Source organism: Manacus candei, unplaced genomic scaffold (genome assembly GCF_025592945.1).
Source record: "Manacus candei isolate 608988 ecotype Guabito, Panama unplaced genomic scaffold, ASM2559294v1 h1tg000046l, whole genome shotgun sequence".
In the NCBI taxonomy this organism is placed as follows: domain Eukaryota; kingdom Metazoa; phylum Chordata; class Aves; order Passeriformes; family Pipridae; genus Manacus; species Manacus candei.
The window spans coordinates 4,428,179-4,441,844 of NW_026138094.1; the positions used below are offsets into that span (position 1 = coordinate 4,428,179).

Below are 13,666 nucleotides of genomic sequence, written 5' to 3' on the forward strand. Positions count from 1 at the left end.
CTAATCCCCCCTTTCCAGGCTGTACCAGCTGGCACCGACCCATTCACTGGCCTTTTCCTTGCAGATTTGGGATACTCAGCAGTGCTGCTTGCTCTCATTTGTTTTTCTCAGGTTTATTTAAGTACAGAGTTCCTGTGGATGGCTACGTGAACTGGGAAACTAGGACATAGATACAACTGTGCTGCACCTCAGAGTTAGGTGCTTGATAACATGCACACAGTGGCATGTGATAAAAGGCAGTATGCTCCACCTGAATTATTCCAAATGCCAGTCCCTTTGATACAGAGATATCTTTAGGAATTTTTTGGAAAGTGAATGACAATGTCATGTCTAAACCACTGAGAATAGAAAATGCTTTTCTTAGAAGTTTAGCATGTTGTGATTTGCATGCCTTGAGTTCTGATACATCCAGCTGGTGCATGGATTGTGGGGTGAACCCCGATGCTGATGAGGTAAGGCAAAGGTGCACCAAGGCCAGGTAGGAACCACAGTCATTATTTGCCCTTGAACTATAGAGGAAATGCATGAAATACTGTTTGTTGTGAATGAAGCTGCATTGAATTAATCTGAGAAAGTTAGGCACAAAGGGCATCACTGAGGATATTTCTGGGTCAGTGACCAAACTGCAATGGAAGGGGTTCAGTTGCAGGCAAATTACATCAGATTGTGCATGTTTATGTTTAGATTATACATAGGCACACTGTAAATATTTTTCAATTACATGTTTGTAGAAGTAGCTTGGGAATGTGGTGATTAGAGAGTAATAATAATAACAAACTGTTAGCCAGGGAGAACAGAGGGGCTGTTTGCTGACTGTGAGTTTATGATAGGTCAGTCTACAGAGGTTGTGAGTACTATACATATATCTGTATGAATATATACAGGTGGAATAACTGTTATAGTTTTATTAGGTCCTTGGAAAAAATCTGTATGTATGAGCTTTCTGTTAGACTTTTTATTTCCTTTAAAAGACTTTTGAGAGCAATGAAGGATATTTAGCTGTAAAATCAGACGATGTGAAAGTGAAATAATTGCTAGGAAGATCAGCTCCTGATGTTGCATTAATGAAGTAACCATGTTTTGGTGTAACTTGTTGACTAGGTGGAGATTGTTCTTTATTAAATTCTTGATTATTTTTAAATCAGGACTAGATTAATATTGTCAAGTGTTTATGAGCCATGTAGATGATTAAATAAATGTGATAATTTCTAAAAGGTGTCTAACTTTCACAATATTCCCTTTTTTCAGTCTATTGGAAATGCCAAAACTACAAGGAATGACAACAGCAGTCGCTTTGGGAAATATATTGAAATTGGTTTTGATAAGAGGTATCGAATCATTGGTGCTAACATGAGAACTTACCTCTTGGAAAAATCAAGAGTGGTGTTTCAGGTAATACTGATGTAATCTCTTCATTTTGTTATTTCATACTTGAACCAATCCACCATCTCCCACAATTCCTCTCCATCTTTGCCTACCTTATAGTCTAGAGCTCAGTAAAAGTGGACTTATCCTTGACTGGCTGCCTAAAGGTATAAAAATAATAATTACACTTTGTACCATGTAGGGATGTTACATGAAGTGCTGTCATATATTTTAAAAATGAGAGACTTATTCCACATGGTTTAGCTGGAAGAGAGTGGTTTTCTTTTTTTTTTTTTTTTTGCTTGAAGTTTTGAACTTTAGATGCTTAATTTCAGAATTATGGTGGTGGTCATGAGTCATAACCTTCTGAGCTGTGTTTGTCCTTCATTTTAAAATTCAAGCTTTGCCTTGGCAAGGAAGATACTCCCTTTACCAGCTTACTATAAATGCTGAGGTGAATGGTATTAGTTATTTTTGGAAAATGAAAGGCTTTTAAGTATGATCATTTCACCCACCCATAGAATCCTGATCTATATTTAATAGCAATCCACAGTTCTGAAAAGTGAAATCATACTTTTTTTTGCAAGTGAAAATGTCTGCATGCTTCCTGCTGTTGAAAATGGATTAAATTAACCAAGAAGGAAATGATAGATACTGATTTATCTTTCCTTTTTCCATGTGACTACTGTGCTCTTAATGTATTGCTAGAGAAAGCATTATACATAGTAATTTATCCTGCTCATGGTTGTTCCTGCCACTTGTTAAGTGGTGAAAAATAATGAATCCCTTTCTTTTCAAAGGCAGAAGAGGAGAGAAATTACCACATCTTTTACCAGCTTTGTGCCTCTGCAGCATTACCCGAGTTTAAAACTCTACGATTAGGTACGAAATTCAAGTTCATTGTGTTGTGGGATTGTAGGAACAAAGCAGCATCTCTGACCTTTTTGAGCCAAAAAGCCAAAAGAAGAATTGCTGCCTCTTAAATTCTAAACTCTTAAACCTTCAAGTACTAAAATATATTGAAAATATCTAAAATGGCAGAACTCAAACTTTGTGGTTTTCTGTTAAAATAAAAGTAACAGATTTACTCTAATACACTGCAGTTGTAGTCACTAGGACTTACTGTGTCCTGGATTCCAGGGTAGTTTTCCAGTGGAGAGGGTGAAATTCTCTTCTCTTGGTCCTTTAAAACTTTTTTTCCATTGCTCCAACCACTAGAGAATTTTACCCTTTCTCATATAAGCACCTGAAAAGCTTATTTTGCATGTACATACTTTCACTTGGGCTGTTACCAACAATTACTTTACTCTCTCTGCTAACCTGGTGATCACAAAACTAATAAGTGAAATTTTTCATTTTTCAAATCAAAATGTTAATAAAGGAAAGGATGCTCATTTGACAGAAATTGGTGCTTTGTAAAAGAAAGGCATGATGATGACTTTAAGACTGGCAATCACCTTATCGTTTTAAAAACTCAGTATAAATTTCAGTGCTTCTTGTATGTTTTTAAAAGTCAGTTTCATAGTGGGAAAACTGCACAGCCTGTCAGTGCTGGTTTCTGAAATATAGTTCTAAAGTGTTTCTCTGCTCTTCTGCACCATCCTGGCACATTTAGGATTCACATCTGCTGACACAGGAAAGAAAAGAACTGATGTCATTATAACTAAAGAAGCCATTTAGCAGACTTCTCTTTGAGCATTCTTGGAACCTTAGCAGATCAGAAGAAAAGGAGTCTTTTAGTGCAACTGGAAGCATGGCCACTGGAACCGTAGGAATTTACACAGTACCCAGGAGAGCTGCTGCTCTCCCCGTGGAGCCCAGTGCTGTCCAGAGTGGTGTGAAGCTCTCCATTCTCCAACCAGCCAGAAGGGATCACAGATAGTCATAAGAGTGAGCCAGAGCATAAATGAGAGAAGAGAAGAAAATGGGCAAAATATATTATACAATATCCTGATGCATTAATAGCAGAATACCTGCTGTATAATTCCAAAGTGCTGCTGCTGTCAACTCTGCACCTGCCACTTGGCTCAGACTTGGAGAATAACTGCTTCCCAAGTGATTATTCCACAGGTGTGGAAGTCTGAACCAAGGTTAGGTAGAGAATATGCTTGAGGGCCTACTGTAGGAACCAGGTAGCTTAAGAGTACCTACTTGCACTGTTGAATCTTGAAAAAATCTTCTCTAGAATAAACATGTCTTATGAGCCAGAAGGCAAAAACATACTGACATATGTCAAATCTTGGGTTCTGCCAAGAGCAACTTAATCATAACACAGCTTTACAGATGTGCTGTGAATTTCTGCATCAATGTGTGTACAATGTGTGTTTTTTTCTATTACAGGGAATGCAAATTACTTTCACTATACAAAGCAAGGTGGAAGCCCTGTGATTGATGGTGTTGATGATGCTAAGGAAATGGTGAACACCAGGCAGGCCTGCACTTTGCTAGGTAATTTGTAAAACACGGTCATATCCCAATTCTGATATACTAGCAAGTGTTTTCTACATTGTTTATGTATATTTTCTTCATATTTTGTTGTGTTTAAAAACAAGAGAGTTTGATAAACTTTGTGACTGAGATACTTGTCTTGCATTAAGAATGTGTTTAAATTGCAGTGGAATCATGAATCTAGTGTAGGAGGAGCACACATTATGTGAATATAAATGGTGAATTCCCTTGGTGTAGCATATACAGTGTTGGAGGTCCCTGACAAAGCACTTTGATACAGCAAATTAAATTATTAATTTTAATGGATTTTTTTTCATCTGGTTGTAAAATGTTTTTAATAGAAGTGGAGCCAATTGGTACTGTCAAATATCAAAGTCACACACAGGGGTCACTGCTTTTCTCTCCTTAATAAATTTTTTCATCAACTGCAGCTCTCTCCATTCAAAACATTTTATTCATCCCTTTTCAGGGATTAGTGATTCCTACCAGATGGGAATTTTTCGAATCCTTGCTGGCATCCTTCACTTGGGCAACGTGGAGTTTGTGTCTCGGGATTCTGACAGCTGCACTGTTCCTGTGAGTAGTAGATGAGCTGAAGGGCATGCTATCCACTCTGCCAGTTCTGCCTTCTGCTTGTTTGCAAGAACATCTTCTGAATAAGAGTAATAATATGAAAATGAAAGAAATCTGTTTATTTCTAATTTGTTAACATTTTCACAGTTCTCTTTGCAGATAGATTCAACTCTTCTCAGTTTAGAGGCTTTAGACAGTACTCTCTGTATTGTAAAAGTGGTTATACAATTATAACTGTAATTGATCTGTCCTAGAAAAGTCTACCAGACAGGCCAGCTTTGAAGTCCTGAGCAGGTGTCTAGATCTTTATATTCCTACATAAGTATCTTCCCTGCACACAGTAAATGCTTTGCTGGATGGGGTTTTTTTGCCATTAAATGCCAAAATGTCTTAAATAATTGCAAAGCAAATGCTTCACAAAGTCCTCTGGGATGTCTAAACATGAGCATGGGATATACAGATATGATTTGTGTGACTCATCTAAGGGTCATGGTTCTTTTTTGCCTTTGTCAAGATCAGCGACAAGAGCTACATAGTTTGATTTGAAAAACCCTTCTCCTTCAGTGAGGGCCAAGGCTTCTTACCAAAGTCCATATTCTGGAGATAAGAAGCAAAACAACCTTCTTTTCTTTGGATTCACAGTGGCCAGCTTCTTCCTTTGCATTTCTTTGAATGTCTCCTGTTGGACTTCTTCTTTCTGTTGTTTTGAATAATAGCAACACTTGTAGGGCTTTTTTCTCATGTCACTCTCAGTCCTTTTCTGAAGAATCTGCAGTGGCAGTTTCTGGAGCTGAGAATGGGTCCTTCCTGGGACCGCAGGTGTGCCAGGTCTGACACCACCTGTCCATGGGATCTAATGGAAACTGCAGCAATAGTCTGGCTCTTTGGTGTGTCTTACAAAGGTTTTCACTATAAACAAAGCTCATTTAATGATCACAGGTAGAAAGCTGATGAGCCTCAGGACATGATAAGCTTGCCTGTGTTGTGATGAGTATCTCCCATGCAGGAATCCCACTGACTGAGCAAGTACAAAGCTGCAAGTTCCTGTGCAACTCTATCCTGATGTGACAGTACCCAGCAGGCAGTGATGAATGTCTGCTCAATGGCATTGCTACCTGAGCCGTGTCATCCCAGAGCTCTGTGCTCTGCTGGGGATGCTCTGGTGTGGTGGTGAAATAGCAGTGCTTCAGGGAGCTCAGCAAAGGGCTCTGTGTGCTGCAATGTGAATGATTCAGTTTGTTTAACGTCAGCTTGAGCAACCCTAATGTGACACTCTTTTGTGCAGTGTTCATCATTATTATTATTACTTTATCATTGTCTCCTGAGCCAGTAAGACATGCTCAGCTAACTGGATTTTGGAAGTGTAACAGCATGGCCATGGGACCTGCATGCTGTAAGGACTGGAAGAAGTCCCAGAGAAGTCAGAAGGATGTGGAAATAGACAGATAAAGCTGATGTATCCTGGAGCTTCTGGACCTGTAGTAACAGTCCTCTGCAGTCTGTCCTTGTCAAGACACTATCAGCATGCTGTTGAGCCACTGGGTGCAAGGAGTGTGATGAGGAAGCAGTGCTAGGGGAGTTCCTTAGGAGGAAAGACCTGTCTGTCCTCCTTGATTGCTAGTGATCAGTTTGCATGTTAGTCACAAGGAGTAGTATCTTAGCTCATTGAGCGGTACATGCACTGCAGGGGTTTTTATGCAGAAATCTTATATACCCATCTCAGCGTGCAAGCCTTGCTGGTTGATTTTACCCAGTTAAACGAAGGCCAGTTTTTCCACTTGTACAGTCCAGTTTGAGAGTTAGAGAACAACATTTGTGTGCTGCAATCTCTTAGTGTTTGTCCTAGGAATTCACTGAGAAAAATACTGTAAGTACTGAAACAAGAGCACTAAAGCCTTTCCACACTTTCTCTTCTTTCTTGGCTCATGCTATGATGCCCCATTCCCATCACTCTCTGCCATGGATGTCTGTGGGCAGATGAGAGCACCACTCAAGAGCTACTGCCCATTTGGTCTGAGACAGTTAGCTGTAAGAATTCAAAATCTCAAGTCCATTCCTGTGAAGCCAGGTGATTAATTTTTCTGAAGGTTGCAGGTTCCCTGTGTGAAACATTTTGGTGAACACAAGTACAGTAAAATTAAAAACCTTTGGGGAAACTTATTCACTAATTTACTTCAGCGATGTGAGTGTGCTAAGTGGGTAGGGAACTTGTTACGTTTTGAAGGAAAAAGAGCTGAGGAAGCTGCTGCTGCTGCTTATTGTAGGATCATTGCAGGCAGGCAGTTCTTCTGGCTGCATGATTGTATGCTTACTGTTGGTAATATTGTTTTCAGACCTAATGAGACTGTTTTTATTAGCCCAAGCATGAACCCCTCACCATCTTCTGTGACCTCATGGGTGTGGAGTATGAGGAGATGGCCCACTGGCTTTGCCATAGGAAGCTCGCCACTGCCACTGAAACCTACATCAAGCCGATTTCTAAACTTCATGCCATCAATGCCAGAGATGCACTTGCCAAACATATCTATGCTAATCTCTTTAACTGGATTGTAGATCATGTGAACAAAGCCCTTCACGCTACTGTAAAACAGCATTCTTTCATCGGGGTGTTGGACATCTATGGGTGAGTTTTTGTCAGAGATATGACACTCTTATGTAATTATCTGACTGCAAAGCATCTTTGTCTTTATCATGTAGTGCTGCATGGATTACACAGAAACTCCCAAACCCTTAGCAGCAGCTTATTCCAGCTGAAGGAAGTAGGTGTTTAGTTTTCACATGCCATCTAAGATCTTTGTCATGACTTTGACATTTATAGTGGGATTTCAGATTTTTACTGTTGGTCGTTCACTTATGCATTGCATTGTGGAAAGTTGCAAGGGAAATTGTCATCTCGTGGTTCCTCCAAGATGGCACTTACAGAGAAGACAAAGATGATTAATGTGCTCTCCAGGAACATCAGTCCTTTCCCTGAGTTCCTCATCCCTGCCTAGAGAGGGAGCATCAGTGAATTGCCCATGTCGTGTAATTTGCCATTTCCCTGTGTGTTTTGTTGCTTGATTGTGTTGTTTATGCCTGACATAATTCAATGAATTTAACTGGAGGGATGGAATTTAAAATTTCTGGGTCATTTAATCTTTTTCTTTTCACTACACTAGTAATTTTGGGTATATGCATATTTTAGATTTGAAACATTCGAAATCAACAGCTTTGAACAGTTCTGTATCAACTATGCCAACGAAAAACTGCAGCAGCAGTTCAATATGGTAAGTAGGAAATGACTGGCATTTCCTCTTCCCTTTCCCCTCACCCAAGTCCATTCTGCTAATTGGGTCCCTGGTGGTTAGGATGAATTCCTTCAGTCTATTAACCAGCTGTCCTGGCCGTGGGCTTTGAGGGATGGGGAAAGATCGACTATCACCTCGAAATAGATTTTATGACTAACTGCTGCTCTGGGACTATTTGAAATTCCGATCACAGTAACAATTATAAGACAGAAGCAGTGCTTGGCAATTAAGACCCTGAGATTGCCTGTCAGTGAGAGCACCATGTGGATGAAGTCGGAGTTAGTGGTGTCTCCGTAACCTCCCCGAGCCCTTGGATGGGCAGAGCACGGCTCCGCTGCGGGAGATTTGCCGCCCGCGCTTCCTCCCCTGGTGTTATTTTTTGAGGCTTTTGAGCTGCATCCTGAAGTTGAATGACGTGTGGCAGAAGGCACCTCTTCCCCCTCCTCCGGAGAGATCACGATTCTCTCCTCAGCCTTAGTGACGTTTGCAATTACATATCTTACCTGCATAATGATGAGGCAAGTTATTTCTGCCAGGTCTGTTGCTAGGCTCTGCTGCAGCACTGGGATGGCTCTGAGCTCTCTTGATGAGCGTAGCTTCATGGTAGTGTGTGCTCACAGAACTGGATCCCCTGCACCCCTGTTCATCCCAGGGGATGTGTGTCGGGGTGTAAGCAGGGTGCTGGAGCAGAGGCTGGGCTTTCTGGCCCTGACGTGCCCTTTCCATGTTGATCAGGGCCAGACTGGATTCAACTCCGTGAGCAGGATGTTGTAACTGTCGTAAAAATCTTGGAGTTTTCTCAGCTCTACAGCAAAATCTAGTCACTGTAAGAGCTGTAGAGGTTTGCTTCTTTAGTAAAGATCACTGTCCCTGTATTCCCTTCCCTCTCACGCCGCTGCTGTAAGCACAAAGGAAGGAGCAACAGGGCTGTTGTGTTGGTGCCCTGCCAAGCTACCAAACCCAGCACTGCTGGACACAGACCTGTAGGACTGCCATGCAAGTACAGGGGTGGAGGTTGCTTTAAATTAAAGCCTTGTGTCTGGTGGCAGCCAGCAAACCTTCATGTGCCACCTGTGGTGGCCCGAGCCTGGCTGAGGACAGGCTGCCTGGGGACAGCCCAACCACCCTGCCCCTTCCTGGCACCCACAGCACACAGGGAGAATCGGGTCTGAAGGCATTTTTCACCACCTAATTGCTAGGTCCTTCACAGTGAAGAAATGGGTTTCTGTTTTCTTTCAGGTCTTGGATTAGATGTGACTCACCAACAGAACGCTGCCATTGGCTTTCCTGTCAGGAATTAACTCCTTGTGTAACGCGGCTGTTAAGCGGCGGGGTGGGAATGGCTCCCATGGGCACGGTTAAGGAGCACTTTCCATTGGAAAGGATGGCGTTAGGCTGATGAAATACAAGGGATAAACTGCTTTGTCAGGGTGGTTTGCTGCTGCTGGCTGGCAGATGTGTGCTGAGGGAACTGTGACAGGTCTGTGAGCTGTGCACTGTGCTCGGGGCAGCTGGGGACAGTGTGGCAGGACAGGTGAGACCCTGCTGCTCGGTGCTGGCGGTGGGGCACGCTCCCAGCGTGGGCCTGCCTGGCACAGCAGCATCGAGTGTGCAGAAAACTGCAAATGGGGGATGAAACATCGTCAGAAATAACTGGAGTCAGCAGTCTTTTTGGTTTTTTAGAGCGCTTGTGCTGTTAAAACCACGGTTTGCCTGTTTAATATCTTATTCTGTTTCTTCCTCGAGTTTTAATTCATCTCCTGTGCACATTTCATTGAAACCGAGCAGGTTGTTTGTGATGTTATTTTTGAATAAATATGCAAGTACATGGTTATTGATCTTTGTGCCAGATAAATCTGTCACAGAATTTTGCTTAAAGGGTTTCTTGTGCTAATACTCCTACAGTCATTCTTGCAAGTTTTTTGCTGAAGAGTAAATTTTAATGCAGTGCGTCATCTTAGAAAAAAAATCTTCAACCATTTAAGAGGAAATGGAGCTCTGTTCTTTTACAAGGAAGCACAAAAGTATTTATAGTGAAATTTTACTTGAAATAGAGCAGTGCTCATAACTTTAATATCGTAAAAGCATGGCGCATCCCACTTTATAAGTCACTGTTCCTGCACTTGAAGCTTTTTCTGGGGTTTGTGTTGGTTTTTTATAAGAAAAAAGAGCTTATGATAATTGTGGGACAATATAGTAAAAAGATTGGAAAAAAATAGACCTTATTTTCAGAGAATATGGAGTGTTTTAATTTAGTCTGTTGTTTTTAGGCCAGGAAAAAAGGTTAATTTATTTTTCACTTACTTGTTAAAGGGTTTATTCAGTTGAACTAGTGTGTCACTTGACAACCTGAATTCATGTGCCAAGAGGAATTCAATTGAGAGTTCAGTGTATTTAATCTGCATTTTATTTCACAGAAAATTCTTTTCTTTTTGCCCTGTAGCATGTCTTTAAGCTGGAACAAGAAGAATATATGAAGGAACAAATACCGTGGACCTTGATTGATTTCTATGACAATCAGCCTTGCATCAACCTCATAGAGGCCAAAATGGGAGTTCTGGATCTGTTGGATGAGGAGTGCAAGGTGTGTGTTTAAGGGTTTTCATAGAGAAAGAGGACATCAGCTGTTCTACCTCTGGGCCCTCACAGGGAAAAGTCATCTGCAGACAACCAGTCATTTCGAGACTGCTGGTGAAAGGATTCGGAGAACATACAAACAGAATTGGCAATTACAGGAGGAGAAAAAACGGGTTTAGTCACATTTTTTGCCCCCTCCCCTCCATCATGTGTCTGTATCTGTTCCTGGGTCTCTGATCAACCTTTGTTTTAACTTTGGCAACTTTCTCTTTCCCAAACACAGTTAAGTGTAGTCTGTGGTCCTGTCAGATTTCCCCAAGCTGCCTCTCACTTTGTGTCTCACCTTTTGCCTTTTATCTTGGTTTATGCCAAGCCATGTACAGGCGGTTGGCCCCTGGTGTCTGCTTCAGTGGAAACCCAGCTTGGGGTTCTTGTGTATCATACAAAGCATCACAAGAAATCTCTAATGGTGGTGGATGAGTTCTGCTCAGTCAGATAAAGTGCCTCTGGGTTCCCCACCTTCAGGTGTGTGACGCTGGGAGTGTTGTGTCACAGCAGCTACACCTGCTGCCGAGTGTGAAAACAGGCAACACACAGCTGGTTACTGCTTCCTTGCTTATTGCAGTGCTGGAAAGGGAAAGAGCTGAAATTTGAAATCAAACCACAAAAGTGCTGTCCCCCATCTTAGTTTCTTTTGCTGCTGAAAAGTTTTCAAGACGTTTTAAATAGCTCTGTATTCTCTTTTGTAGATGCCAAAGGGCTCAGATGACTCTTGGGCCCAAAAACTATACAATACTCATTTGAATAAATGTGCCCTCTTTGAAAAACCACGCCTGTCAAATAAAGCTTTTATCATCAAGCACTTTGCTGACAAGGTAAGGACTCTTGCTCTGGTACCTCTTTCTGGCTGGAGCGTGGGAGGGGATCCTGGGGCAGGCAGAGACTCTTCCACTCAGTTCTTGTAAAAAGTGTGCCTGCCTGAACACCCAGTCAGGAGGAGAAAATTGACCTGGCAGCTGTGCAGAGCCAGGAACACAAACAAGAGCTCCTGACTCCCGTCACATGCTGTAACCACTAACCATCCTTTTTCCAAACATGGAAGCTTAGTGTATTTGCAGCTGTCAGCATAATTGTATCAATTCCAGTTATGCAACACAAATGCACATAGTAGGAAATCATGTATCTTGCTCATTTTGGCCAAAGAGCAGCAACAAAACAATGCTGGTTTTGCTGCCATCTCAACGTGCAAAGAGGAAAGGGGCTAACACACCCTTTTTATCGCTGGAGCAGTATGTGCTGCTCCCACCCTCGCCTCGGCTGCTCAGGGAACAGCTATTTCTAGGGAGCTGGCTGAGGAGTGTCTCAGTGGAGTGCATGTGTTGTTCAGCTCCCACAGTGCTCATCAAACTGAACAACTCTTCGGGTTAAAACAAAAAAATTTTAAAATCCCCATTTAATCCAATTGTCCTGTTCAGCAAAGAAACTGCCTCAGAATATTGTCAGCTTTGTCAAAAAAGCTTGCAAGAAGATCTGGGATTCTCATTAGTAGGTGTGGACATGCTGATGTGCAGGGTTGAAGGCTTTTATTTTCTTCCACTTTGTTTCTTCTGGGCTCTTGAGTTTATGCATAGAAGTGGGGTCATGTTCTTGTTGCATCTAGCGTTACCTTAATGTAAGCAGCAAGAACATCTCTGTAACTGTTTAGATTCATGAGTTCTGTTTTATTTGTTGCATGAGAGAACAAGAAGGATTTAATTAATATTTCATAATTTCTTCATTAGGCTAAACTTTGATACTTGAAAACAAGGCTTTTCTATGCCTAGTCTGAGCAGCAAGGGCCAGTAGCTCCTAGCAGGTAGTGGCAAAGCTCTAAGCTCTGATGTGCTGTCTGTGCTAAGAATTTTATGTTTTCTGTGTACTTATGGGAATGCATACAGACATCCTGAAGGAAAAAATCAAGCTGCAGCTGGTGGGTCAGCAGTCTCTGTGCCCTGAGGTTGTCCTCTCTGCATAAGGCAGGGATTCTGCTGCCCTCTCCTGGCACGGTCTCCCGCGCTAAGAACATGAGTGGTGCCCCAGGTAGTGCTCAAGAGTGGGCTTTCAACTGCAGAGAAACCTTGGGGACATCCTCTGCCTTCTTCCCCCTAGGAATTCTTTGAAATGTTTTGCAGATCAGGGATATAGTGTCGTTGTGCAAGCACTGATAAATAGACTTTTGACAACAGTTTTGGTTTTCTTTCATCCTTGAATTAGGACAGTGAAATAAATAGTGGGGTTTTATCAAACATTCTGGATGTTCTTTGGCCCAAGACACCCTATGGCCCTGTGATAGAGGATTGTTATGTATTATCACAACATTCAGACATTTTATTGCTTCTGGTAAAAATAGTCTTTCTGAGCACAAATGAGGCATTTCCATAATCAGCTGCAGGCAGATGTACTTACAGCCTCTCAGCTAATGAGATGAGATGAGATGAGATACTTTGTTCTCAGTTGCATCTGGATTTCACACAGTTCTGCAGCCCTGATAACTTCAGTGAAGAAGATGCTCAACACACATTTTGGTTCTTCACCTTTACAGTAACCATTCAGTCATGCTGCCTTACCACAGGCATCTCTCAGCAGTGAAATATATCTGGTACAATGCAATAACAGTATTCATCTATGTCTTTTAATGTTCTACATGTTACTGGAAAGCACGCTCTTTAAGGAAGTTCTATATTTAACAAAGATGCACTTGGGAACTGATATTTTTGGCACCCACAAGAATTATGTTTTAAATGTGAATGTTAGAGCTGGTAAATTCTATGCAAAGTATTCTTGTTAAATACTTTTAACACTTGTTTTTGTAAAATGATGGCTTTCAGGTAGAATATCAATGTGAAGGCTTTTTGGAAAAGAATAAAGACACAGTTTATGAAGAACAAATTAAGGTCCTAAAATCAAGTAAGGTTAGTATAAGGATTTTTTTTTCTTCCTTTGCAGTTATGAAGCCTTGACTTAAAGGTCATATAAAACTTCTTATAAATCTAGGAAATATTTCTGCCTTAGATGAACTGAAATTGAACATAGTTTGTGTTTTACTTGGCTATCTGAATTTAAAAAGTCCTGTATCCTGATTTTGCTCCGTGTGAGATCAGTCCATATTTAGCCACTAATTTCAGTGTTTAGGTGTGGGGTTTTTTTTGTCAGGGGATGTGGGTTTGGGGAGGGGGAATTCTTTTTCACGAAACTTCACTATATTTTCTGTAAAGGTATCATGGACTTCTGATATACTGTAGTAGTATAAGAGTGCTTAATAGTTAAGCCCTTAATTTTGTAACCTGAAAACAGAAACTCCTTGTTTGTGGAGAGATAAGTTCTGTTCCAGAAGCAAAAAGAGAGAGGAATAAAATATATAGACCCTAAGGACACAA

The 13,666-nt window shown here is 41.3% G+C and overlaps 1 protein-coding gene across 8 annotated transcripts in view; it reads left to right on the top strand.

Annotated features, from left to right (window-relative positions):
* Positions 1-13,666, top strand: part of MYO5A (myosin VA) — a 97,487-nt gene that overhangs the window by 44,160 nt on the left and 39,661 nt on the right. For all 8 annotated transcript variants that reach the window (XM_051796988.1, XM_051796990.1, XM_051796989.1 and 5 more), the window contains exons 6-14: positions 1,249-1,392; positions 2,166-2,247; positions 3,706-3,813; positions 4,283-4,389; positions 6,744-7,009; positions 7,571-7,652; positions 10,117-10,257; positions 11,000-11,125; positions 13,118-13,201. In XM_051796988.1, the coding sequence (XP_051652948.1) occupies positions 1,249-1,392; positions 2,166-2,247; positions 3,706-3,813; positions 4,283-4,389; positions 6,744-7,009; positions 7,571-7,652; positions 10,117-10,257; positions 11,000-11,125; positions 13,118-13,201 (1,140 nt within the window). The remainder of the gene's footprint in view (positions 1-1,248; positions 1,393-2,165; positions 2,248-3,705; positions 3,814-4,282; positions 4,390-6,743; positions 7,010-7,570; positions 7,653-10,116; positions 10,258-10,999; positions 11,126-13,117; positions 13,202-13,666) is intronic.